Source organism: Chroicocephalus ridibundus, chromosome 12 (genome assembly GCF_963924245.1).
Source record: "Chroicocephalus ridibundus chromosome 12, bChrRid1.1, whole genome shotgun sequence".
NCBI lineage: Eukaryota > Metazoa > Chordata > Aves > Charadriiformes > Laridae > Chroicocephalus > Chroicocephalus ridibundus.
The window spans coordinates 14852260-14879393 of record NC_086295.1 but is presented as its reverse complement, the minus strand read 5'-3'; the positions used below and the strand labels follow the sequence as shown (position 1 = coordinate 14879393).

Genomic DNA, 27134 nt, shown 5'->3' with positions numbered 1-27134 from the left:
GGGTCAGGAAGGCACCTGAGACTGGGGTGCTGCCACTGCAGCAGCTCTGCTCTCTTTTTTGGGGGGACAGAGGCGAATCAGGAACCACCACTGAGTTCTGCCTGGAGAAATCCCGCCTGGGAGGTGCTGGCACCACCCCGCCCCGGGGAAGTGGAGCTGATGTACGACCATGGGCTGCTGCCAGCACGGTGCGAGGGAGCGGAAAACCCTCATCACTGTGAGGGCAGGGCTGGGGGACCGATGGGACTGGTTCTGTGGGCAGGAGCTTCCCACAGTGCCGAGGCTCCCCTTCCTCAACCTCCTGCCCTCGCCGCAGCCATACATCCCTCTTGCAGCATCCGTGGGGGTGCTGAGCCCCCACCCATGCTGTGACCCCGGGGAGGAGAGGAGGGCTCTGATGCCGCTCCCAGCTGCCTGTCCCGGGGAGGGATGCTGAGCCCCGGTACCATCCTGCCCACCCCAGACAAACCCGGCGGAGGAATAAAAAGCATCCTCTGCTGCTCCACAGTCACATTTTCGTGCCAGCCCCGTTGCTATAGAAACTCGCCTGCTGGAGCGGCTGCTAATTGAGATTCCCACAGTGCCACCCTGCCTCCCAGCCCTGCCCAACAGCCAGCGCTTGACACACAGCACCGGCAGCCCCCCATCCCCACGTCCCCACCAGGCAAGGGGGAGCTCCCCCAGCCCATGGGGTGCGCGGAGCTCCCACCTGGGCGATGTGGCACTTGAGCTCGGCGCGCTCCATCTCCCAGGCAGCCTTGGCCTTGGTGAACTGCTGCTGCAGCTCGCTGGCACCGCGCCGCTCCTCCCGCAGCTCCGTGCACAGCTCCTTCAGGGTCACCTTCATGTCTGCCAGCGTCTTGATGCACTCGTTGGGCTGCCAGGGGATCGGGGGTGAGCAGAGGGAGCTGGGGCGCCATGCCAGAGGGGATCAAACAGGGTGGGACCCCATGGGAGTTGCCCTCTCTGCATGCCCACTCCCTGGGTGAGGGACAGGGGGTGCTACCAGGGCAGGGGACCATCCCTGGAGGTGACATGCCAGTGGGGAGCATCCCCTCCCAACCACGCAACCTGGGAGAAGCGTCCACCCCATGCCATGCAGCTGCAGTGGGGGAGATCCCACCCATCCCCTGGGCTCCTGGGGACCCCGCTCACCGTGTTGGGGGTCCAGGGGTCCCCGGTGCATGTCTTGTTGTCTGCCTGCTGCTGTGGGGCGAGCTCCTCCTCCTCCAGCAGCAGGTACAGCTCCTTCATGCTGTTCACCTGTGGGAGACACCATGGCTGTGGTGATGAGGGGACCCACAGCCCACAGCCAGGGATGTGGGACACCTAAGCAGCCCTGGGTGGGACATGTAGGCATGAAGGACAGCTCTGGGGATGCCCAACAGCATGGTGCCCCCTCCATGGCAGCCCAGGTGGGAGCCCCTCAGACCAGTACCTCCAAAAAGTCCTCGCCTTCGCTGTGCACCATCTTGCCCTGGCGCCAGCGCTTGAGGAACCACTTGAGCTTCATGAAGAGCAAGAGGAAGCTCTGCCTGAACTGCTGTGACTCCTGCACCAGCAGGTTCTTCTCCTGGCTCCAGAACTTTTGCTCCAGCCTCCTCTGCAAGTTCAGGCTCTGCAGCTCGAACTCCCGCCGCAGCAGAGCTTTCTGGTGGTCCTCCTTCAGCTATGGAGAGATAAGTGGGCTCTGAGACAGGGGCTGGCAGCAGCAATGCGGTGCCTCCACCCCAGGGTCTGGTGCCAGCCCCGTATTTAACACCCCTGGGGAGCTGCAACCCTGTGTCAGCATGCTGGGGACAGCGGGGCCACCAAGGCATCGCCATGGGTGGAAGCCCTGCGTCGCTGCACGCCCATGTGCAAGGATTGTGCTCAACCCCTGTGGCCCTTGAAGATGGGACATGCTGTGTGTGGTCCGGGGTGACACTAGGTCCCCAGGCACGTTGTCAGCCTGGGGCTGGAGGTGGCACAGCCACGAGCATGGGGACACCCGCATCCCAGGGATCGGGGCGGTTGCCTGCTTACCTGGCAGATCTTCTGTGAGAAGTTGTCCACCTCGTCCTTCCTCAGCTGCCTCTCCTGCGAGAGCTGCTCCTGCAGTCCCCGCAGACTCTCGTTGGCCTCTGACAGCACCAGCTGCAGCTCCTTCATCTGCAATGGCCCAGGGGAGGGAATGGAGATGGCGGGCTGGACCTGGCCGTACCTCCCCGTGTCCCTCCCCAGTGGGGCTCTGCATCTTCCCTTGTCCCCGGCTCTCAAGAGGGACAGCCCCATCGCCGCAGCCCTGTGCCCAACCCCACTGGCCCAGGGGACACAGCTCCCTGCCCGTGTCTTACCTCGGTGGCGTAGGAGTCGTTCTCCTCAGCCCGGCAGGTTTTGTAGCTCCGGGGATGCGCGGGGTCCGTGTCCTTGGCATGGGGGATGCGGTAAGGGTCGGCGTCCCTAAAATCAGGCTGCTGCATGCGTGGGCAAGTTAATGAGAACAAACCAAAAGAGCGGGAAGAAAAAAAAGCCAGAAAACAAAACAATGGGTCTCCGAAACAGTAAAGAACTACAAGACAACAAAAAGGATGAGGAGGAGAAGGAGCTTCATCACCATGGCGGGAGACAATGCAGAAACCAAAAGGAAACACAGGATGAGGAGACACGTGGCCTGGATTGTTTGGGGAAAGGGGAAAAAAGAGAGAAAGAGGGAAAAAATGTGCAAACACCAGTTACGGTGCCATGCAGTGACTGGGGGAGACCGGGACCTGGGGCTGGTGGGACTACATGCAGAAAAATAGGACTCTGAACAAGCGAGTGTGCTCCAGAAAGGGGCTTGTGCCCGTGGCCCCAACCACCATTGACTTCCCTGGCCCCCGGCATGAGCTGGGTCCCCTGGAGAGGAGGGGGACGGCAGGGCACGAGCTGCTCTCCGCTGCTCCAAAGGTGCTCCCCATCGGATGCAGATATGCCCTGGAGCCTTTGCCCTCCAAATTACCCTGCCTGGGTACCACTGGGGGCTGAGGCTTCTCACAACGGAGGGTTCCAGCAATTTGGGCTGCTTTCAGGAGGCTGCAGGCTGCTCCCCTCCCACCCAGCTCATCCCCAGTAAGCAAAGAGCTTCCGAGCTGGGGATGTCGGGCTGAGCCTGGGGGAGAGCAGCCGAAACGTTGGCCCCTGCTCAGGTGGGATCGCATCTGAGAGCCCCCGGCCATGAGCAGGGCAGCCTCGGCACAACCAGCCCATGCCAGGATGCACCAGGATGCCACCGCCTCCCACCCTGGGCACACTCTGTTGGAGCAGAGTCCTACCTTGTCCCCGGTGCCACTGGCATGCAGCGAGGTGTTAGTTTGGGTTTTGCTCTTGGAGAGGCTGGAGGGAGGTTACATTGGGGATTGGGGTTTGCTCTGTTAAAGCAGGAGGAAACGGGGCGGCAAATAAAGCGGCAGCTGCTGTGGGGGGCGTGGGAAGATGCCCATACCTGGAAGTCAGAGGCGTGTTCCTTCTGCAGCCCTTCTTTGGTGGTGTCATGGCTGCCAGGGCCAGAGAAGGGGAAAGAGTCCGTGTGCTCCTTGAGGCCACTGGTGAAGTGGTCCACCTTCCTCGTGAAGCAGCCCAGGTCCTGCTGGAGCACACCCAGCCGCATGAGGAGCACGTTCATCAGCTTGGCATCGCTGGGGCTCTCGCCGCCGCTACCCACCGCCTCGCCCAGCAGCCCCCCCGTGCACTCGTTGTCCAAGCAAGCCTTCAGCCCGGAGGTGAAACCGTTGGCATCTGAAATCAAGATGTCAATCGCTTTGCTGACAAGTGCTGCCTGATCCCGGATGCCCAGCAAGGTCTCCAGGTCCTTGGCCTTAAGCAGCTTGGTGGGACCATCAGGCACCTTCCCACCACTGGGCAACCTGTCCTGCCCATCGGCTTCGCTGCTGCCCACCCCGTCCCTCCAGCCGGTGGTGGGGATGCACTGTGCTGAGTCGCCGGCCTCAGCGTCGGTCTCCAGCATGGGCCGGGTGGTCTGGCAGGAGGCCAGGTCGCAGCGCTGGAGGTTAGAGAGCAGCACACGGTTCTCGTACTGCAGCTTCTTCACCTTGCCACTCAGCTCACTGATCTGCACCTTGGCTGTGGCCAACTCCTCCTGCGAGGGCTCACTGATCACTGAGCAGCTGTCCTCCGACAGCGTCACGTCCAGCTCGTGGTCCGACTTGTACTTGGTCAACTCGTTCAGGAGGAGCTTGTTCTGGTCCTCCAGCTCCAGCAGCGAGCGCCTCAGCAGGTCGGCCTCCTCCTCCACGAACTGCAGGTGCCGCCGCAGCTCTGCCACAGTGTCCCCTGCGTCCCCACAGCCAGAAATGCCTGCCAGGAACCGCGTGTCCTGCCCCGGCAGCTCTCTGTCCCCCTGTCCCTTCATGTCGTCCATCTCTGCCCGCAGCCCGCGGTTTTCCACCTCGAGCTCCACTATCCTCCGGCTGAGGATGTTGGCTTCCTCCTCCACCAGCTTGAGGTGGACCTTCAACTCGGCCTCTCGGGAATGGGGAGAGTCGGCCAGTTCCTCCACGGAGAGGGAGCTGTCGAGGTCCCCGTAGAGGGACCGGTACTTCAGCAGCTCCTCCTTCATGCCGTCGTTCTCCTTGGCCAGCTTAGTCAGCTTCTTGCACATCAAGGCCGACTCCTCCTTGGCAAAATGCAGCTGGCACTTCAAGTCCGCGCTATCCTCCTGGGGACCAAGAGGGTGCGGGCGTTAGAAAAGCCCTCCCAGGGGCAATGGTGGCTCCGAGCGAGCCCTGGGGACATGCCGCCCTCCCACTCCCGTGATCCCAAGGAAGCTGCGGCCCCTGTTCATGGAGGGGAAAAGACTTTGAGATCCATACTGGAGGCTTTCAGGGAGAGCCCGGACACAGGGCAGGACGCCTGGACAAGGAGACCCGTGGCTCTGGCCACAGGAAGGACATTGAGCCACCGCTGGGGACAAAGGGACCAAGCCCAGTCCTGCCACAGCCCGATCCACCGCGGTGAGGAGGGGGAGGGAAAGCTGTCAGACTCGGCAGAGCAAAATAAAAGCCACCAACAAGGTTTCCTCCTGAAAGCTGGCAAGCCTTGAAGCAACTGGCGCTTGCTGCAGCTGCAACCCCCCCCACTGGGGCTCTGCTCCTCCCGCTCAGCCCAAAACGCTCCATCACGGGGCGGAGAAGCAGCGGTTTTGGCTGCAAACCTCCCAGCCCTCACCCAGCTCTTGTCATTGCTGCCACCACCTTGCCAGGGGACAGAAAACCCAGGCAACACCCCTGCATCCTTCCCAAGCCCCTTCCCAAGCCCCTTTGCTTCTTGGGACTGTTTCTCCACGTTTTTTCGGGTTTTTTTTTTTTTTTTTTTTTTTTTTAATTTAGCAGTGAGGATCTCGGCTATTTGCCCAGGCAGACCGTTTCTCTGCTCTGGAAAGCTTTTTGGACAGAGGACCAGGATTTCCTGACGTCCAGCTCGCAGCTTCCCGTGCTGTGGGGTCACTTGAGTACTCCGAGCTCTGGCGCGGTGACTGCCATGAGGGGACCTGCCGGGCTGCCACCCTCGCCCTGCGACACCCGCTGGAGACCCAGGTGGGTGCTGGAGGTGGCCGAGCCCTTTGGCCGGGTGGCTGCTGGCCCCGGCATCCCTCTGCCTGGCTGAACGCACCCCCTTCCCTGTTTCCTTGGCTGGGAGAAACAAGCTGTCCGCAGCTTTGAGTGCTCCTGACCCCCCAGCCGTGCCCATGCTCACCCCCCTCAAGCCCCACAACACCCATTTACTCTGCAGACTTCCCAAGCTGCTCATATCAAGGCCATGGATGATGGGCGGGGGGGGGTTTCCCATGAGTTTTGGGTGCCGTTTTATTCCCCAAACGCCCCACTGTGACCACAGGAACCACCCTGCTCCTCTTCCACACTCGCGCGCAGAGATGCGGCCTCGCTAAGGCGCGTTAAAACTGTGCCCCCCCCTAATTAGCCACGGAGATTAGGGGAGGGCCAGCGCGGGCAGCCCTCCCCGCCGGGGCAGACATGACCTCAGTTCCTGTTTTTCCAGGGGAAAAAAAAAAAAAAAAAAAAAAAAAAAAAAGCAGCAGCCTGACGTGTCCCTCTGCCCCTTGGCATCGCTGGAGGGACACACACGTCCCCAAGACCCCCTCAAGGGCTCCTGGGGTGCGGGGCAGACCTCAGCATTGTGTCTGTCCCCTCCAGCTGCATTTTTGGTGAGTGCCGATGCTTGCCCGGCGCAGCCAGGCAGGAAAGGGGCCCAGGAAGCCATCGATGAGTCACGAGCATCTGTGCCCGCGGGGCCACCAGGCCATGGCTGCGCAGGAGAGGGAGCATCAGGGAGGGTCATGTCCAGGGGTGACTGCACCCGAGGAATCTCGGGGTTTGTTTTCCAGCACCGGCTCCTTCCTGGAGCATCGGTCCCACCACAGAGCTGGGACTGCATCCAGCCCCACGCCCCTGGGCTGGGGGGTCTTGGCTCTGCAGGGGTGTGGGAAGCAGACCCGGGGCAGGGGGTTTACTGCAGTCCAGGGCTGGGGTTTTCTGCCCCAGGGGGAGGTGGAGGAGGGGTGGTATTTCAGCCTCAGGAAGCGGGGTGGTGGAGGTGGCTCCAGCCGCACAGCCACAGTCTGCTGTCTGGGGAAACGGGGAGCAGGACCATCAGCTGGCCTGAAAGGGCTCTCAAGGATGGAGTTAAACGAAGACGATAAATAAAAGATCGAAGGGGAAAGTCCTTGAGGGCCTGGGGATCCCCGTCCCGTGGCTGCACAGAGTGGGCTGTGCCAGCAATGACACAGGCCACCTAGAAACCCTCGGGGTGCTTGGTGTCCCCACCATGAGACGCTCTCAGCAGTGCACGGCAGGAGCGGCTTTACAGGGTCTCCTTCCCTGCCCCGGCTTTGGGGGGGCAGATCTACCCCCCAGAATAAACCTTTCAGGTCTTTTGCCTTTGAAAGAGGATTTTTCCAGTATTAAAACACTTGCATTTCTATTCCTGCAACAGCAGCTCTGCCCCTCCGAGCCCCGGTAACAGCATTAGCGAGTCACAGGGGCTCAGCCCAACAGCAAGTGACAGCTGAAATCCTGCTGCTGCCGCCGCCGGCAAATCCCCGCTCCTCTGCGCCGCCCCAGCAGCCTGGCATGGGGCAGGGACAGCTCAGCCTCCAGCCCTTCCCCACGGGGACCCTCAGCTCCCCCAAACCCCACGGGGCTCCGGGGCCACTCTCAAGGTGGCACAGGCAGGAGGGACCCGGGCTGCAACAGCCGCGACCGAAGAGCAGAAGCAGCTTTGCAATGTAAAAGCCAAAGTCCTTCAGCTCCTTGCTGCAGTCCCAACACACGGAAAGGGTTAAAGCCACCGGCTGGCCACTGATGCTCCATTGATAAATGAGACAAGGGAGCGGCTGAGGACAATGAGGATGGCCCCAGCACATCAATCCCTCCCTTATGCAGGGTCTCTGAAAGGCAGGAAAGCCCTGCAAGAGAGGGGATGGCGCTGCCATGCCCACATTTACTGCTGGGCCAGGCATAGTCTCCGGCTGGCACCACGACTTGGGTGCCAGCGGGCCACTGTAGCATGTCTGAGACGCGCCGGCACCAATACCTGCACTGATGGTTTCTTGTCAGTTTTCCCGATGGAGCGAGACCCCCGTTTCTTCAGGGAATTCTGCAGAGAGAAGGGAGAGCTGTTACCCACAGGAGCGGCACAGCACCTTGGCACGGACGGACAGACCCAGCATGGATGGACATCGACACCGATTTCTCCAGCCACTTGTGAACCCCAGAGCCCCATTGGGCTGAGACCCTTTGCTTTGGGGGAGCTGGACTGGCAAGCATCATATGAGGTTTGGCCAGAAATTCCCCCTGCAGGCAAGTGAGCAGTGAGAGAGCAGGAGCGAGCAGGAAATGAGCCATGGAGAGGCTGAGTCAGGTCCCCTCAGGGCTGGATGGAGCAGGGAATCCATCCCCAAGCCAAGGGACAGCTCTCGGGCATCCCAGTGTGAGAGCAGCAGACGATGACGTTCCTTCATCGCCTCTTCCCCAAGCAAGGGACATGTCCCGGTCACTCAGCCATGGGGAGGGCTCCTCAGCAGGACGATGCTGATTCTGCCATCGGAGTCTCTGGCGACACAAGGGACCATCTCCAGGCTAGTGAGGACAGCTGGCAGATGGGGAGGCAACACAGAGCAACAAGGGAGGCTGGAAGAGGGGAAAAAGCAGCTTCCCAGAGCAGGGTCAGTTACGTGGGGAAAGGAACTAGGGGAAAACCCTTAAAAACAGCCCCCCATAAGCACTGGACGATCCATGCGGCCGCCCTGGACCTATTTCCAAGCTGGCGCTGAGGCCCAGCAGCCAAAGAAAGCAGCTGTGAAATGTAAGCTGCTGCCTGTGCCAAGGTGCCGGGCTCCAGGCTTTCCTATTAAGGCCACGACCATCGCTGGAGCTGCTGCTGCAGAGCCTCTCCCGGGGGCTGGCTGTGCCACGTCGGCATCCCTCGCCCCCACCGTGCTGGGGACAGGGGCCGGCAAAGGGCATCGCCCAGCCCCGAACAGCCCCAAGCACAGCACCCCAGGTCAGACGTGGGCTGTCATCGGTCCACCTTGGGCGCATCCCCTGGGGTGACTGTGCCCTCAGAGTCCCATCACAGCTGAGCTCGATGTGACAGGCTTGGCATGGGGTACCTGGAGCAGCCCCACTTTTCTCCTGCCCCCCCAGGAGATGCCGCGGAGGGGTAAAGCTGGAGGGGCAAACACACATGCCTTTGGGGATGATCTGCCCATCCTGACAATTATCCAATTACGGGAGAAACCTCTTGGAAAGGAGAAACGATCAGCCCTGAGGGGAGAGCCCAGCCCTGCGCAGCCTCTGCTCCACGTTGGCTTGGCTGCTAACAAGCTCTGCCACGCTATGCGCCCTCCAGCAGCGGGGAGGAGGTGGAGGAGGGCTGTTAACTCACTCATTGTCTAATTAGCGCTGTGCAATCAGTGAGTAACCCCAATGCCCTTGTGCTAGCCTGGGGACACGCCATCCGGAGTTCGGGAGTGTGCTCTGAGTTGTGCCAGGTCTCATGCCAGCAGCAGCATCCCCTTTGGGCTCCTGCAGCTGCAGAGAGGGGCCGCATCCTGTCCCACACTCTTTCGCCAGGGCAAGGCAGCAGCTGGCGCTCAGCTCTCCCTGCACACCGACCACGCAACCATTTTCTCTGCCTGTTTTTCAAGCGCGAGAGTCCTCCAGCCCAGCTCCTGCTGCTGCCATTTGTTATTCAGCCCGCGTTCCCCGGCTGCAGGGAAACCCATTTCACGCCTGTTAGCGGAGGCTGCGCAGTGGAGGGACAAGACACCCCTTCTAGGGTGACGCTGCTCTGTGCCACCCTGTGAGAAGGTGGCTGCAGAGGGGATGGGTGCGACCACAGCCGGGTCCTGCGGCTCACCCGGACCTGGCCCCGCCATTAACCGGAGCCGGTCCCGGGGATCCCAAGCCGTGTGCTGGCTCCCTGCCCTGCCACGCAGGGGAGTACGGCTGGGGACAGAGAGAGCCCTCCCTGTGTCGTGTCCCCGTCCTCGATGGGATCAGGGCCAGAGCTCTGCCACAGCACATCTCCTCCCACGCACTGCCCTGATGCTCCGCCAGCGACGCCTCCCAAGGCTCCCCGAGGACCGAAGGCATCCCGGGCAGTAGGGAAGTGGGTTACAAGAGCTGTGATGGATCACAAGCCCACACTGTCACGGGGATGCCTTTCCTGTCACCGAGGATGACACCGCTCCTGGCCGGGAGCTGATTCCAAACCCAGCATGACACAGAGCACCCCGGATCCATGTGGGTACCTGCATGGCACATGGCTTCCCAGGACACAGACAGGACCATGCACCCCCCCTGGCTCCACAGCACCACTGAGACACCCCTGGGACACCACTGGGACATTACTGCCATGCAGGCCCATGGCTCGGCACAGTTTGAACCAGCAGCATGTGGTCAGGATACAGCCAGCACCGGGCACTGTGCCAGGGACACAGCAGACTCCACACACCACGCAGAGCTTTGGCCGGGGGGAGCTGGGCATGGCCCAGGGCTGAGCCAGTGGCCGAGGACACATAAAGTGGCTCTAGTGCAGGGAGTACGTCCCGTAGCTCCCCCCGGGACTGGGTAGAGCCAGGCAGTGCCCGCAGGGTGGGATGAAGCCCTCACTGAGGGCAAGCGCTGCTCAGGTTTCGCAAGCATCTGCAGCACGGTTTGGGTTTCAACGACGCGAGAAGGGATGGGGGACCCCGTGGTGCAAGGCCAGGACACCTGCTACGGGCAGAGCCTTGGGGACGCCTCCCTGTCCCCCCTTCCGTGTCCTCCTCACCTCTCGGAGCTTGTCCATCTCGTTCTGCACCACCTGCTTGGCCAGCTCCGTCTCGATGAGCCGCTGGCGCAGGTCCTCGTTCTCCTCCTCCAGCCTGATCCTCTTCTTCTCCACCACCTCCAGCTCATTGTGGAGCCGCACGGAGACGTCCTTGGCCACCTGGGGACACAATGGGGCTGTCATCAAGCTGGGTGCAGTGTGCATGGGGCCGTGGGGTGCAGGGCACCTGCAATCCTCATGCAGAGATCATCAGGCTGCTACTGAGACCCTTGGCAGCTGACACTGTGCTGGGTGACACCCTGGCCCCTGTGTGTGTCCCTCGAGTCCTGTGACCACTGTTCCCCCTTCACTAGCCACAAGGCTACCCTACATCCCCATTCCCTGACCAAACCCTGCCTTCTCCAGCCCTAACACAATGCTGCAGGATGCTCATCACCTTTTCATACTTTTTTTCCACACCACGAGGCTGGAAAAGCCCCCGCAAGGCTGGAAAAGCCCCCATAAGGCTGGAAAAGCCATCACAAGGCTGGAAAAGCCATCGGGCAGCACCAGAGCAGGCAGGCGCTCACCACAGGCAGCAGCTGTGTGGGTTGGGAGAAAGGCGAGCTGCTGCATCACGTTACGGAAAAAAACCAGCAGCTGCCCCCGGGGTGAAGGGTGCCTCCATCCATCCCGGGCACAGCCCTGGAGCCCCCCTCTCCAGATCACTGCAAGGGAGCAGCCCCCGGCATAAAGGGAGCTTAACAGCACAAAGCATTCACTCCTGCAGCTGTAGGAAGGGAAAAATTGTCCCCAGTCCCCCATGCCCCCTGCTAAACCCAGGGTACCAGCGCTGGGGAGGCAGCAGAAAGCCCCACTGCAGGGCTGGGGGGGGGGCTCAGGCCAGGGGGTCGGGCTCCCGCTGCCCCCGAGGATGGGCTGTACTTTCTTTCCCAGAAAGCAAGAAGCTTGAGGGGGGCATTTTTGGCAGCAGCACCCCAAGCTGGGGGCTGCTGGGTGGTTTGGAGAGGGGGTCAGGCCCCCAGCAGGGATGGGCAGCCCAAGGCGGGTTCGCAGCCCTGCACTTGTGGCATGTCTTGACTCTGGGACAGGCTGTTTTCTGCTCAAAAAACTAAATTACTCCTTGAGCTACCGCCTGTCCCCGCCGAGCCGTCTCCGGCTGCCACCGCACCTCTCTCCTGGCAGCAGTGGTGCAGAGAAGAGCCCTCGGCAAACACTCACTGGCACCGACGGCTCCTTGAGGGCCAGCGGCTGGCGACGGCGAGGCAACGTCACCCCAAAGAAATCCCCTTGTCCCTGCCCCAGCCTGCCTGCCGCAATGCCCGTGGCTCTGCAAGGTTTTCCCGATGGCTGAAAGGAGCAGCTCCCAGGTCCCCAGGGTCCTGGTCCCCCTGCTCCCTCCCTGCGCACTCCTGCTGCTCCAGCCCGTGGTGGTGGCCCCGTCCTGCCCCCATCGCTGCAGGATAAGGGGGCTCGACCCCAGGGCACATGGCCAGGCTGGGCTCCAGCCTGCACAGGATGAACCTCGCATATGGCATTTTAAGACCCCCATCCTCGGGCAACGCTGGCCCTCCCTGCCCCACAGAACCCACGAAATGCCCCCACGAAGAAACCACCCGTGACCCAAAAGCGCTGCTCCCCACTTCTCGTACCACTGCCACCACTGGAAAATCATGATGTCCCCATTAAGGGGCTGCACCCAAAAATGGCACAACCCTGTGGAGCTCCCTGCATCTCAACATCCCCTGCCACCCCCTCGTGCCTCACCAGCCACCTGGTATCAATACAGGCTGGGGGATGAAGGGTTGAGAGTAACTCTGCTGAGAACTTGGGGTACTGGTAGATGAGAAGCTCAACACAAGCCAACAATGTTTCCTCACAGCCCAGAAAGCCAACCACGTCCCAGGCTGCACCCCCAGCAGCATGGCCAGCAGGGCGAGGGGGGGGATCCTGCCCCTCTGCTCTGCTCTGGGGAGACCCCCCTGCAGTGCTGCCTCCAGCTCTGGGGCCACCAACAGCAGAAGGACATGGACCTGTTGGAGCGGGGCCAGAGGAGGTCACGGAGATGCTGGGAGGGCTGGAGCCCCTCTGCTGTGAGGACAGGCTGAGAGAGCTGGGGGGGTTCAGCCTGGAGAAGAGAAGGCTCCGGGGAGACCTTAGAGCCCCTTCCAGTCCCTTAAGGGGCCCCAGGAAAGATACGGACAGACTTTATAGCAGGGCCTGTTGCAACAGGACAAGGGGTAATGGCTTTAAACTAGATATAAGGAAGAAATTTTTTACAATGAGGCTGGTGTAACACTGGCCCAGGTTACCCAGAGAGGTCGTAGATGCCCCATCCCTGGAAATATTCAAGGTCAGGTCGGACGGGGCTCTGAGCAACCTGATCTAGTTGAAGATGTCCCTGCTCATGGCAGGGGTTTGGACTAGAGGACCTTTAAAGGTCCCTTCCAACCCAAACTATTCTATGATACTGTGATTCTACGACCACATCTCACCAAAAACCACTTTGGGGGACCTGAGGACTGCCTGGATGGGGACGTCACCCTCCTAGTCTCACCTTGACGTCCTGCTCGAGGCTGTGGATGAGCTCGCCGTCCACCTGGCCCGTCTGTGCCACGCGCAGGCTGCGGCGCTCGGCCTTGCGCAGCCGGTACTGCAGGATGCGGCAGGTCTTGCTGGCCTGGTCCAGCTGCTGCCGGAGCTCCTGCAGCTGGTAGACATCCTCCTCCATGTAGACGTCCCTCATCTCCAGCATCTCAGCGCGCAGCTCCTCGATCTCATCCTGTGGGGAGATGCACGTTAGAGAGGGTGGACCCTGCAGCTTGGTCTCCCCTCTTTTCCCCCCGAGACACCTCCCCACCGTGGCTGCCCTGACCTTCTCCATCCCATGAGCTGTTTTCACAGACCTTCAAGCCCTCGGGTTAAGCCCCATCCTTGCAGGAAAAGGGCTCGGAGCCAGCAGGGCACCATCACCCACCCTGGGTGGGGGGGAACAGCCAACATGGGCGCCTATAAATATTTGTGGTAAAAGAAAGAGGAAGGTGGGGGAGGGAGAGGAGCTGCAGAAGCAGTACAGGCGGCAGCCACGGCAAGAAAAATGTAGGTCGTCTTTGGAAAAGATGTGTCAGGGAGGCAGGCGAGGGAAGGAGGAGACGGCAGGCAAGGACAGGGGAGGCAACGCGGGGACAACAGCAAGATGCCTCCAGCATCAGGGACCTGAGGTTGCCCCTTGTTTTGCCAGCAAACAGCAACCACCAGGCTGGGTCCCCCTTCCGCTGTTTCCCAGTTTCATCAGCTCTCACAATGATGAGCCTCTCCCAGCCCAGCAGAGCCTCTGCGGGGCTGCAACGTCGCTGTCACGGCAGGGCCAGGGGTGACATCCCCCTGGCACCAGCACCAACCCAAAGCTTCCTCCGGGTCTGCAGCACATGACCGCTGTGGGACCCCTTGCACCAGCCACAGCCCTGGTGCCACCTTCCCATCCAGTGGCCACTGAGGATACTCAAGGATTGTCCCCTCCGGTTCCACATGGGCTGCCCAAAGCTGTTCTCACATCCCTGTGAACATGGTCTCAACCCAAATCCTCCAAGCAAACACTCCAGCCATTGCACCAGTTGTTCTCCTCCTCAGCAAGACCCGGTGCACCCAGCCTGCACCTGGGAAGGGATTGAGCATCAGCTTTCCTGCCAAAAACCCCCTGCCACTAAACGCATCCCATCGCTGCCAAATGCAACTCGAGATGTGCAGGTCTCACGCTGCCGCCTGCACCGCGGCATGGCCCGGGAAGGGACAAGATGAGGATCCAACACAGGCAGCGGGGACGCACAGCCCCGATTCACCCCGGGCAGAGGGGGACAGGACCCCGCTGCTCCCCACACTGCCCGTGACAGTGTCCTACAGCCCGAGAGAGCAGCACCGCGCCGGCTCTGCCAGGCGCTGGCACCCTCGCTGCTGCGCTCGCCCGGCCTGGACAAAGCCCCAGCTGCAAGAATTCCCCCGAAAGGCGAAGCTGAGCCCGGAGAGGAGGGGGGGGTGGCAGCTGCAGGGACAAGTCACAGTCGCTCACTGTTGGCTTTAAACACTACGTGATAAATAAGGAACGCCAATTAGACAATCCCAGATTATCTCCCGGCCCAGGCTGCCAGAGCCCAGCAGCACCGTGGCCACCAGCATCCTGCCACCCTCTGCCACTCTGCTTCTTGCTGGGGGGTCTCGAGAACAAGAGCCGGGCAGAAACAGCCCCGAGGCACTGAGATGGTCAGCGGGGTGTTACAGGGACACCCGGCCGGCCTGCTCCAGGGACAACCAGAGACTGTCCCATGAAGGGGCATCAGGCGTGAAACCCCCCAGGGACGAACTGCGTGTGCCTGCAATGCACCCCGGAGTGACAACCCCGACGGAAACCCACTGCCAGCACTGCCCACCCCACACGGCAGTGCCACCGACCTGGGGACACCAGCAAAAACCCCGTAAGCCAAACCAGTCCGGGGAGCTGGTTTATGGGATCCATTCCCTGGGAGCTGTCATGGGGAAAAATGCATTATGCATCGCAGCAGAGCAGGCGCGCTGCAACGGGGTGGTGGAAAATAACCCTTCACCACCAAAGTTGGGTGAATCATGGCTTGAATACGATTGCAGAGGCACTGGGGGCTGCCTGCCTCCCGCTCCAGCACTGACCATACTGGCTCCCATTTGCCATGCAGGGCAGGGAGCGGAGACCTTGGAAAAAACCCAACCCAACCTTACATTTGCTGGAAGGAAGCCTGGGCTGGCCATGCTAAGAGCTCCTGCTTGTTTACGCCTCGGGTTGTAGCAACCAGCACTTTAGGGGGAGGCCGTGTCCAGCATGAGCCGCTGCCGGGGCAAAGCCCGGTGGCACAGCCCAGAGCTGCTCCTTCACAGGGTGCTCCCATGGGAAGCGGGGCTGGGGGGGGCTGGAAGCAGGGCTGGCACTGGGGGGGCTGGGAAAGCGGCCAGAGGAATTCACCCACACCCTGTAACGCCAATAAACCCACTCACAGCCAGCCCCGAGCTTGCCCCTCAGAGGCAAGCCATGCTGCTAAGCCATAATAACTGGATTAGGATCGGAGAGCAGAAAAGTGCCAGCAAACTGGAAGAGAGCTTAGGATGGCAAAGCTGATCCCCTCCGTGACCGGGCTGCAGGGGGTAGAAGAGCCCCGCAGGTCCTGCAGGCAGCGCAATGGGGTGCACCGAGGTCCCCTGACGGTGTTGGGGGTCCATGACAGCCACCGAGCCTCACCCTTTGCCTCGGCACGCTTTCTGGTGTCGATACCCAACTTACCAAAATCAAAGCAAAAAATCCATTTCGATAAAGGTGAGAGCAGAGTCAGGAGCAGGGAGGAACCCCCTAGAAACATCCCGAATTCAGGGGCGGCGTTGAGAGCGTGAAGCACCATAAGCGATGCTAAATAAAGCGTGAAATGGAGATGACGTGGACAACACTGAGGACGAGATCATAGAATCACAGAATGGTTTAGGTTGGAAGGGACCTTAAAGACCATCTCGTTCCAGCCCCCCTGCCCTGGGCACAGACACCTCCCACCAGACCAGGCTGCTCCAAGCCCCGTACAACCTGGCCTTGAACACCTCCAGGGATGGGGCAGCCACAGCTTCTCTGGGGAACCTTTGCCAATGTCTCACCGTGCTCACAGTTAAGAATTTCTTCCTAATATCTCACCTACATCTCCCCTCTTTCAGTTTAAAACCATCCCCCCTCATCCTATGGCTCCCCTCCCTGATCCAGAGTCCCTCCCCTTCTTTCCTGGAGCCCCTTCAGGGACTGGAAGGGGCTCTAAGGTCTCCCCGGAGCCTTCTCTTCTCCAGGCTGAACCCCCCCAGCTCTCTCAGCCTGTCCTCACAGCAGAGGGGCTCCAGCCCTCCCAGCATCTCCGTGGCCTCCTCTGGCCCCGCTCCAACAGGTCCATATCCTTCTTGTACTGACATAAATCACTTCTTTCCAACACAACTGCCCATGAGGGCTGCCAGGCTCAGCCACTTGTCCCATAAACAAAAAGGCACCCACCCCTACGTGGCATCACAGCCTCCCAGCACCCATGGGCTGCTCACCCCCTCCATCCTCCAGTGCATCCATGCTCACCCCACCTCTGCAGAAGCAAAGGTTACAATTTTTTTTTAGGCCAGAAGTCATCTGGCTTGGAAAAGACGCTGGGGATCTGCAGTCCAGAGGGACTTGTTTCAATGCCCGAGGGACGACGGTGTGCAGAAGTGATCACCCCACTTGTGTTTGCAGGAGCCGGGTTGCGCTCGATGGAGGAACCCAAGAGACAATACACACCTCCAACCTTCTCTGAGCAAACCTCAGAGAAACTGGCTCTCCCTGGGGAGATTATTAAGGAAACTCAGCGGCAAGGTGGGGTACAAACTGCCTGGTTCCTGTTCAGAAAAAAACATTCATTTTCAGAGCAGAAGGTAACAGCTACAGCCATGTCCGCACGCCTGCTTGCAGGACATCAGCTCCTCCAGGAAGGACAAGACCTGGAAGGGGCTGAGCTTTCGGGTGATGGCAGACAACACCTCAAAATGCAGATCAGACCCATCGTGGGTTGCTGCAGAAGAGTTAAATCGTCGGATCTCCTGTCCAAGGGGAGTTTCACGCTGGCTTAGGCGCCTGCAGGAATGCAGCGAGCTCAGAGCAGAGCAGGGGACTCGCGCTGCGCAACGCTCGCAGCTCCTCAGCAGGCTCCGCTATCTCTTAGAAGCAGAAAGCAGCAACGGATACAAAACAGGATCATGCAAATAACGACATGGCTGGCTGTCGTGCTGCCGACAGCACATACGCCTATGGCTTTGGCAGCCCCAGGCTTTTGGGGCGCAGCCAAGCAGCAGCCGCTTGCCCGTGGAGGGGGGCAGGCAGCCCTTCGGGGAACCCAGCCCTGCCCGCATCCCCCCCCTCCACCCGCACCCCCAAACCTCAGGGCAAGATGCAGAAGAGGAGAAAGGGTGGAAGGTGCCGGGATGTTTTGTATTGAGACCTTTGTGCGGGGCGACGCTGGCAGCAGGAACGCCCCGGGGGGAGAGCCTGCAATCCCCCCTGCAAAGGTGGGGATTAACATCCAGGAGCAACAAGCCCCGCTTCCTCGGAGATTACAGCACAAAAGCGGCAGCTTTCAATTAACTCTGAGCCCCCACCAGCCAGAAGAGGGAATTATGCTTGAATTTGCTAGGGGAAAAAATAAAATCAGAAGGGATTTCTAAAGGAAATTGCCCAGGGTGCCCAGGCACGTCCCCTGCTAGCAAGGGGATCCCAGAAAATGCAGCTCGCCCCGAGCCCACGCCGGGGTGCAATGGGTGGAAGGATGGGTAAGGAACACCCATGTGTCACACACAGGGGTTTCTTTAGCTGCATTAACAGCAGCTCTAGCCCAGCTCCGCTAGTAAACATCCACCATCCTTCCTTCCATGTCACGCTGGAGCTCAGCACAGCAGCCGGCGTGCTGAGCCCTACCCCTGGCCGGGACACCAGCTCCTGCTCGGCAGAGAGCACAGCACGTCGGCGAGGGAAAAATCAACATTTCTCAGCTTTACACCTGCCCCCATAAATTAACAGGCAAACAGCTGGGGGCTCTCTGCAGCCCAACCCACGTCACGCAGCATCCGAAAAGGCAAGAGGCTGCAAAGCCCCTTCCAGGGTGGCTGCTGGTGGGGTCACACTCGGCAGAACCGGGCACCCCGGCTCTGCCCACTGTTACGGGGACCCCTGGGGACCTGAGCAGGACCTGAGCAGCAGCAGAGCTGGGACCCAGCGCCAACAAAGGCTGCCCAAATGCAACCTCCGGGTCCCCCACGCAGCCCCGGGCGCCTCCGCAGGATGCTCTCAGCGAGCCCTCGCTGGTGGCGTGCACCAGTCCCTGGCTGCCTCGGGGAAAATAAGCCACCCACCCACCCAACGTGTTTCTCCACAGAGCTGGGAAACGCACGCAAACCCTGAGGGACACAGGGTGACTGGAGCAGGGCAGGGAGCAGGACGGGGCAGGACGAGCTGCGCTCCCGGCCTTACGCCTAAGTCCCTTCCCCGCGGAGAGGAGCCCAGGCATCCCCTCCCCTTGCTCCAAACCCTCTCCCGTGCCCACTCTTTGTCTGCCCGTCCCTCCGCAGCTGCTGCCGTATCGCATCTCACATTTTCCAGCCTGCTGAGCAGGGCCGGGAGCTGCTCGCCATCGCACGGCTCAGCAACAGCGAGACGGGGCAAGGACACCCAAGACACTGCCTCCCTCCCTGGGCTGCCAACCTGGGCACGAGAAACAGCCCTTTTTGGGGGGAAACACTCAAAATAACCTATTCATGGAGGGGGGGGCGTGTCACAGCAGGTGGATGCACCCGAGAGCGGGGGCAAGAGGAGACACCAGCCCGTTGCGCCCAGAGCAGGAGGAGGAAGGGAGAGCATTGCAAAAATACAGGTTGCAAAGAGAAATGGGTGAAACGTGCTTAAATATGTAGATTTTATTATGGCAGGCGAGGAAAGCAGCAACGTGAGCTGGCAGCGCTACAGAGGGCTGCGATGCGCTCTGCTGGGAAGCTCCAAAACCCAGCGTGCATCACACGGGTGTAGTAGTACCACGCACGCCTGGCCCGTGCCAAAACGTCGCCAAAACCCTCCCGCCCCCCAAAATCCTCCTTTCTCTTTAAAAACACACCAGGTTTTACCCGGCTCCGATGAATACATAAAAAAACTATTCCTTTGCAGTTATCTGGGTGAGTCCTAGGAAATAAGTCACCTCTGATAAGTGTGATTTCATCCATACCCGTGGGGAGGGGAGCTGCCGAGGACATGGGCCACCTCTGCAGGGTCCCCGCACACTGGTCACCGACCTGGGCTGCCTGTCAAGGCGGGTGATGCTGATTGCTTGGGTTAGGGCTTTATTTTTGTCGTAAGGCCCCAAATCCCCGAATTTTTAGCAGAGACAGCACAAGCCAGCACCCTGCTGCAGCCCAGCAGAGTTTTCCGCTCCTTGCTGGAAAAACCAGGCAAAAACTTCCATCTTTTTTTGGAGCACAGGGCGGGCAGGCACCTGGCTGCGGCTTCTGCCCAGCTGGAGCCAGGGTACCACCCCGGTCTCCTGCTCAAGTTTCAGGAGGTGTGAGCTACAACACCAAAACATGGTTACGAGCAGGATGCACGTGTCAGGGAGGTGTACGCAGAGGGACGCACGCGCTGGCGCGAGCGCACATAGGAGACACCATGGCCAAGAAGGGAGGATGCCACCAGCATCCCCATGGTGCTGTACGCCACCAGCAGCTCTCTGCTTTCCCCACCTGGGGCGGGGACTTGAGTTGCCACCCCTCATGGCTGGGTAAAATACTCGCACCCCGCACACCTGCTGCTTGCCAGGAAAACGGATCACATGGAAACGGAGGAAGCAACCGTGGAGTCCACAAGAACAGCAGCGTTCGCATGCACGTTCTTGGGAACGGGAGAGGCCTCATCTGTATTTTTCCAGCTCTCAGTAAATCAAAGCCCTTAAGCTCTTGCTGCTAATTCTGGCAGGAGTTGGGACACCAGCTGTGAACCAGGGCTTTGCTAATGGACAAAGGGCCTGATTGAGCATCTTCAGGCACGTCACCCAATGCTTAGCTCCCACCTCGTAGCTATAATCCCAACGCATTTACAAACTTTGGCACCCGGGGTTGAGAGCTGGCCTGATTTCCAACCTGTGACATCCGAAGAGCAGCCAGTGAGATGCGGCACCTTCCCCTGAACCCCCCAGCAGGGGACTGCCCAAGCATCTCATCCACAGCTCCACCCTGAAGAAGAGGAGAGAGCTCAAAATGCCTGCAGCCCACCGGGATGTGGTACCTGGGGGGTGTTTGTGCCCACCCCACAGCAGGCAGCACATATCAAGGTGCGTCGGGTCAGTGTGTGACCAGAGGCAGAACAGCTCGGCACATCTGTCCTGGCTTCACCACGTGCCCATGAAACAAGCAGCCACACCGCGCACCCGGAAAAAAGCCCCAGGGAGAATGGGAACCGGCGGAAAGAAGCGAGCTGGAAAATCTCCCCAGGGTCTGGCAGGCAGGGAGGGCAGCGGGGAGCATCCCACCCTGTGCCGGGCCAAGCTGTGCCCAACCGTGCAGGGGCAGGTTGTGCCACACTGTGTTCTGGGATGCCAAACTGGCCTGAGCCAAACTGTGCCATGCTGAGCTGTGCCTTGCTAAGCTGTGCCAGCCCAGGCCGTGCTGAGCCTAGCCATGCCAAGCTGGGGCTGTGCTAGGCTTGGCCATGCTGTGCTGAGCCAACCTGCACCCATCCATGCCATGCCAGGGCAGGCCATGCCCAGCTGGGTCATGCCAGGCCAAGCTGGCCCACATTGTGCCAATGCACGTCCTGTGACCAAGCCTGCCATGCTATGCTGAGCCAAGCAGTGCCCAGATGTGCCACACCATGCTGGACCATGCCCAGCTGGGCCACGTTGGGCCAAGCTGAGTTGGGACATGCCGAGTTGGGCCATGCCAGGCTTAGGCAAGCCATGCCCTGCGGCCAGCCATGCCATGCTGCGCTGACCTGAGCCAAGCCTGGCCATAACATCCCAGGCCATCTCCAGCCATGCCATGCTGCGTCAAGCTGAGCCCAGTGATACCACGCCAGGCCACATCCAGTGACGCCATGCAGGGCTGAGCGATGCCGAGTCCTGCACCCAGCCATGCCATACCGTGCTGCCCAACTGAGCCAGGCAGAGCTGCGCTGAGCTGTGCCCAGCAATGCCCAGGGATGCTGCACTGTACCGTGCCTGACCTGGGGATGCTGAGCCACGCTACTGCCCAGGGACACTGTGCCATGCTGAGCCATGCCCTGGGATGCCATGCCATACTGTGCATTCCCAAGGATGCTCTGCCATGCTTTGGGATGCTATGCCATGCCATTCCCAGAGATGCTCTGCCATGTTGAGCCATGCCCTGGGATGCCATGCCATGCCATTCACAGGGATGCTGTGCCACACTTAGCCATGCTTTGGGATGCTGTGCCATGCCCTGGGACGTCATTCTGTGCCCAGGGATGCTGAGCCATGCTGTGCTGTGCCACACCATGCCCTGGGATGCTGTGTTGTGCCCAGGGATCCCAAGCCATGGTGTCCCATGCCCTGGGGTGCCACACTGTGTCGTCCTAATGCCCAGGGATGCTGTGCCATGCTGCGCCATGGCCAGGGATGCAATGCCACACTGACCCTTGCCCTGGGATGCTGTGTTGTGCCGAGGGATGCTAAGCCATGCTGACTCATGCTCTGGGATGCCACACCATGCCATGCTACGGCCAGGGATGCTGTGCCATGCTGAGCAATGCCCTTGGATGCCATGCTGTGCCATGCCATGCCATGCCATGCCTAGGGATGTTGAACCACACTATGGACAGGGATGCTGAGCCTTGCTAACCCATGCCAAGGGATGCCATCCTGTGCCACACTAATGCCCCGGGATGCCATGCCCCACCGAGCCGTGCCCTGGGATGTCGCGCCATGGTGCCGTGCCCACCTTGAGATAGTCGTTCTCGGAGCGCAGGTCCTCCAGCTCTCGGAGCAGCCCGTCGGTGCCGGCGTCCAGCAGCTCCTCGGTGAGGTCGGAGAAGGCGAGGGAGGTGCTGAGCTGCAGGCGGCTGCTGGCCACGGAGGCGGCCGAGGGCTCCTCGGGCAGCGGCGAGGCCTCGCCGGCCGAGGGCGGCGGCGGCGGGGCGCTGCCGGGGGACTCGCCATCGCTGCCGCTGAGCCCCAGCTCCAGCGAGAGCAGCTTCGCCTCCTCCGAGGCGCTGCAGTCCGACACCTCCGAGCTGCTGTCGGTCAGGCTGGTCCCCGCCACCGACCCGGCGACCGCTCCCGGTCCCGGTGCCGGCCGCCTCGCCCCGCTGGCCGCCGTCTCTGCCCCGCGACACCGCCCCTTCGCCCTGGCCGCTCCGCGCCCCGCCGGCCCCTTCCCGCCGGCCCGGGCCGCCGCCGCCGCCGCCCGCTTCTCCGGCCGCCCCTCCTTGCCGCCCCCCGCCCGCCGCGGGTGCGCGCCCCCCGCCGCCAGCCGCGGGGCCGCGCCCGGGTGCCCCCCGCCGCCGCCGCCGCGCCGGCTCTTGGCCAGCGACCAGCCGGGCACCTCCTTGGGGCGGGCGGGCGACGGCGCCCGCTGCGGCTTCTTCTTCTTCTCCGGGAGCGGTGGCGGCGGCGGCGGCGGCGGTGGTGCGGGGGGGCCCTGCTCCGCCGGCGCGGCCTCCATGTCCCGCTGCGCTGCGCTGGGCTCGGCCCCGGCTGCGGCTGCGGCTGCGGCCCCGGCTCCGCCCGCCCCGCCGCCGGGCGGGGACGAGCGCGGGCGGCGAACAAAAGGCGGCTGAGGAGGAGGAGGAGGAGGGGGGGGTGATGAGGGGGGGCGGTGGGAGAGGCGGGGGGGCGGCCGTGCTGGCGGCAACAGCGACCCCTCCGCCCGCCCAGCGCCGCGCCGCCCGCTCCCAGAGGCATCCCTGAGAGATGAGGGGCGTCCCGGGGGTGGGGGGGACCCCCCGTGGGTGAGGGTCCCCCGGGCATCTTCGTTCTTGGGGACAGCTTTGGGAGTGCAGGTTCCCCGCTCCCCCAGCGCGGTGTGGGTCCCCGAGGCATCCCTGGGGACAGGGGTCCCCTTGTCTGTCCCCCTGCATCCCCCAGGTCGCTGGGGCATCCCTGCGGGGGAGGGTCACCCCAGGGCATCCCGGTGGGTGGGGGTCCCTGGGACGCCCCTGAGGGTAAGGGTCCCCCCGGGCAGGTGTGGGGAAGGGTGTCCCCAGGGCATCCTCAGCAGTGCAAGTCCCCTGGGAGTCCCTGTAAGAGCAGGTCCCTTGGGGCAGCCTCGGGGGTGAGGCCCCGGTCTCCCGTGGGTAAGGGTCCCTGGGGTACCCCCGTTGGTGGGGGTCCCCCAGGACACTCCTGTAAGTGCAGGACACCCTCAGAGACAGAGGTCCCTTATGGGTGGGAGGTCCTCAGGGCCCCTCTTGGTGAGGATCCCCTGGGGCGTGGGAGGTCCCCTGCACCCCATGGGTGGAGGTCCCCTGGGACACCACGCTGCCCGGGGTGGGCTCCAGCTGCCTGCCAAGCTGTCGGGGTGCACGGAGCCCTGCACAGTGCCTCTCCGGGGGGAGGCCATCAGCGGCGAGCGCCTGTGCGAGTCTGCTCCCACCCACCAGCCCGCGTCTCTCATACGTTAACAACCCAGCCCCAAACCCACTGCCAGCATCCGAAGGCTGGGTTTGAAAAATGCTCCTCTGTGCCTGCCCCTGTGCAGCGCGGCCAGTCGCAGCCTCGCAGCAGCAAACGGAGCTCTGCCGCCCGGTACAGAGCTCCCCTACCCCAGATTCAGCTTTTCATGCTGGGCAGCGTGACCCCATGGCGACAGCTTCTTTTCTCTGGGGGCAAACCTGAGCCTGGCGGCAGTACAGAGCCCACCACACACGCCTTGGGCAGCTGCTGCCTGAGATAAACACACGTGAGGTTTATTATGGCTTTGCTCAGCACCCCTCCCTGCCCAATACCCAGCCCCCTGCCTTCCCCAGGGACCCTCCCCAAGGACCAGGCTCCCTCTGGGACGTGGGGTGGGGTTGCACCTCCCGCTCTGCCCTAAACCAGCCGTGCATCCTGCATAGGAAAATCAGGATTGTACATCAAACCCAGGCTTTTATTGCAGAAACAGCTCCATGCTGCTCATGGCCTGAGCAAGAGCTATAAATCGGGTGGGTGCCTCTGGCCACGGCTGGTTGAGCCCCTGCTATGGCTTTGCTGGTCAAGGGCTGATAACTGTGACAAGGGGGATGTGGGTGGAATAAGAGACCCCAGGAAGGTGAGGGGGGCTCTGTGCCCTGGCCCCATGCCGCAGCACAGCCACTGCACTGGGGCAAGGCCCCCGGGCACTCCTGCCCCTCCTAGGCTGAATCACAGCCACAGATGGTCTGTTTTCCAGGCTCTGGCGTATCGCCTGATCCCACCCATTGGAGGAACACAGGTTGGGCTGTCACAGGACCCATCCTGCAGCCTGGGACAAGAGGGATGGAGGGAGGACAGTGCGGAGCTGCCTTTCTGTACATGCTGCAGAGCAACGTGTGCCCAGAGCTAACGGGAAGGCTGCTCTCCCCACAGCCCTCGCAGCATCGTTAGCGGAGTTATGATTCAGCCCTGCTGCATGACTGCACATGCCCCTGTACGGCACGTCAGGCCCTGACCAACAAGTGCTGCGCTTGTTAATGAAGATCATTATTTTTCCTCCGAGCAGTGGTTAATTGCGTAATGCAAAGCACCCCATGGGCTGCCCTCGTGGAGCTGCACAGCAGCAGGGGAGCGAGGGATGGAGGCAGCCTGTCCCCAGCCTCATCATCCCCAGGGACAGCCCCCAGGGTGACATAAGGATGGGGCACATGATGCGCTCCCAAAACTGCTCAGGGATGAACACAGAGTAAAATGGCTTTCCTGGAGAACAGCCTCCTTCAGGGAAGCCCTTCTCCCAGGATCTGGCTGGTGTCATCACCCACCACCCCCTCACTGGAGCTGGAGACACATCCCTGCATTCCCAGCCTGGCTCTGGCTTGTCCATACTCCTGTCCGGGTGCCCTCAGGTTGCGCACCCAATGGTGGATGTGAATCTCATGGCAGTAGGGCGTGCATCCAGTGGTGCATGTGCATCCCATGACAGGAATATTGCATCTCTGCATCTTTGCAGCACAGCGAGCTGGCAACGGGCTTTGGGGGCAGGCGAGGGCTGTGCCAGCCCCATTCTGGGACAGCTGCCTGGGGGACAACTGCTCAAAGGCAGAAACAGGTTTGGGGTGGAAGCAGGAGGGATATTAACAGACCTCAAAACGTCCCCTGGGGCTGGAGGCAACGCAGGCAGCCAGGTTTAGAGCTGAGCCAATGTTGCCCTGGGCCAGGCGCCTGGTCCTGCGCTCACCATCCCCTTGGCACGGCCATGGAGACGCGCTGGAGGACACAGAGCCCTCCATGGCCGGGGCCGTGCCAACTGATCTCATTGATGGTCTGTTGCAGTGGCTGGTCTTGAACTAGCTGCTCCCAGGAGAATTATTCAATAAATTTGAATTAAGTGCGGGCGGGCGGCTTTCTGAAGCCTCTGAAAGAAAAGCAATGAGCTTAACCAGCCCCCTGGGCCCTCGGGAGGTCTGGCTGGCAGCCAGCCGCGGCCAGGATTCGGCACATCCCTGAGCAGTGCAGAGGGAAAAGGCCGCTCATCAGTGTCTGCACCGCTGGAGACAGGGCTCGGGCAAGGCAGGAGTCCCACCTGGTCCTCCCAGGGGCCACCAGGTCTTGGGAGAAGCGACAGAGGTGAGGTGGCCAGAAGGAATATCACCCGGCTGCACAACACAGTGTCCCTGGGGGGTGCTGGGTCCTGGCACAGGGACACCAACCCTGCAGATCCTGGCCACCACCTCACAGGGGTTGCGCTAGAGTCCATCCCACCATGCTTGGCGTGAGCAAGGGGAGAAGCACCCCAGGGGTTCAGGGGAATGTATTCAGAATTATGTGTCCTGAGCGCAAAGGGCAGAGCCTGGGTGAGCACTGGGAAGCAGCAGCAGGTCTTCACACCCAAACACCTTTCCGTACCAGGCCCTGGGCTCTGCAGAGTCTGCTCCTTCTCCTTCGGCTCTCAGTGGCAGCACTGGCTTCGCTCCAGACCTCTGATGAGGCTGTCAGGTGCATTTTTCCTTAAGATGCTAAAAACCTTGTAGCAAAGAGCTACAAAGCATAAAGCAGCGAGCCCTGGAGAGTGGCAGGAGGCAGAGCCTGAGCCCTCAGCCTCCAAAGTTGCTGTAGAACCCCGTGAACCGCACACTGGCCCAAGCCACATTGACCAAAGCCAAGAAAACCCCATAAATTGATGATCCTATAATTTCTTAGTGAAAATGGATTTAGAAATGGTTATAATGCTTAGCCAATACTCAGCATCCCCCTTGCTCAAACATTTGAATCTGATATTAAGCACTTATATATATACACACGCTATTTGAATGACAAATATTCTGATTGTGTTATTTTTAAACACCTGCATGCATTGCTAGTGTAAGTGCCATGCTTCCCCCTCCCCAACGCTGCTTTCCCTGATGGGGTTTTTGCTGCCAGGGAGGGTCCTGGGTAGGGGCAAGGATGGGGCCATGCAGCCAAGAGCACAGCCAGCATCCCAGGGGAGGCTATGGGAGCAGAGGGGACAGTGTGTGTGGCCATGCCACGCCCACACCTGGGGAAATCACTCCGCTTTCCAGCTGTGGCACATCTGCTTGCAGAGCTGCTTGACATGATGTTGCGTCAAGGATGGTCTGCGGCAACCATAGCAACGGGGCTGCCTTGGTTTTCCACCTTTCCCAGCAGAAGTGATACTGATTTCTCCCAAATTTGCTGCTGCCTGAGAGACGCCAGCAAAAACCTCTGGCCAGGCAGGAGGGAGGGGCTGATCTGCCCCTGGGGAAGGTACCCAGGTTCGGGCTCTGCTGTCCCGTGTCAGGGGAGGACTCGGATGTTGGGCCCAGAGAGCAGCTCCGCAGGCTCCAGGCACCCCCACCAGCCTGAGCCTCCACTGAGCCCTGAGTCGCATCCCAAACCCTGGATCTCTGCATCCAGCATCAGTGGGGTGGAAGCACTGCCTACCTACACCGACAGCTTGGATCCCACAAGAGGAAGAGAAGCCAAGCAGTCAAACATCTCTGTGACTGGTAGCAACCTGTAAACAGACAGCAGCTGTACAACAGAGCAAACTGGTGTCGCCCACTGAAATAGCTACTGGGGTCTGGAGATGGGGGCCCCTCGGTCCAGGAATGGTCACAGGGA

The 27134-nt window shown here is 61.2% G+C and overlaps 1 protein-coding gene across 2 annotated transcripts in view; it reads right to left on the bottom strand.

Moving 5' to 3' along the window:
* The window catches only part of MTCL2 (microtubule crosslinking factor 2), a 29659-nt gene extending 7302 nt beyond the window's left edge, over positions 1–22357 (bottom strand). The window contains exons 1-10 of one of the 2 annotated variants that reach the window (XM_063349680.1): positions 21838–22357; positions 12890–13114; positions 10333–10491; positions 7591–7653; positions 3464–4696; positions 2337–2456; positions 2026–2151; positions 1439–1669; positions 1156–1263; positions 710–877 (exon numbers count right to left, since the gene is read on the bottom strand). In XM_063349680.1, coding sequence (XP_063205750.1) covers positions 710–877; positions 1156–1263; positions 1439–1669; positions 2026–2151; positions 2337–2456; positions 3464–4696; positions 7591–7653; positions 10333–10491; positions 12890–13087 — 2406 coding nt within the window. In that variant the 5' untranslated portion in view covers positions 13088–13114; positions 21838–22357. The remainder of the gene's footprint in view (positions 1–709; positions 878–1155; positions 1264–1438; positions 1670–2025; positions 2152–2336; positions 2457–3463; positions 4697–7590; positions 7654–10332; positions 10492–12889; positions 13115–21837) is intronic. The other variant, XM_063349682.1, reaches the window with a different exon arrangement.
* Positions 22358–27134: the final 4777 nt, after the last annotated feature.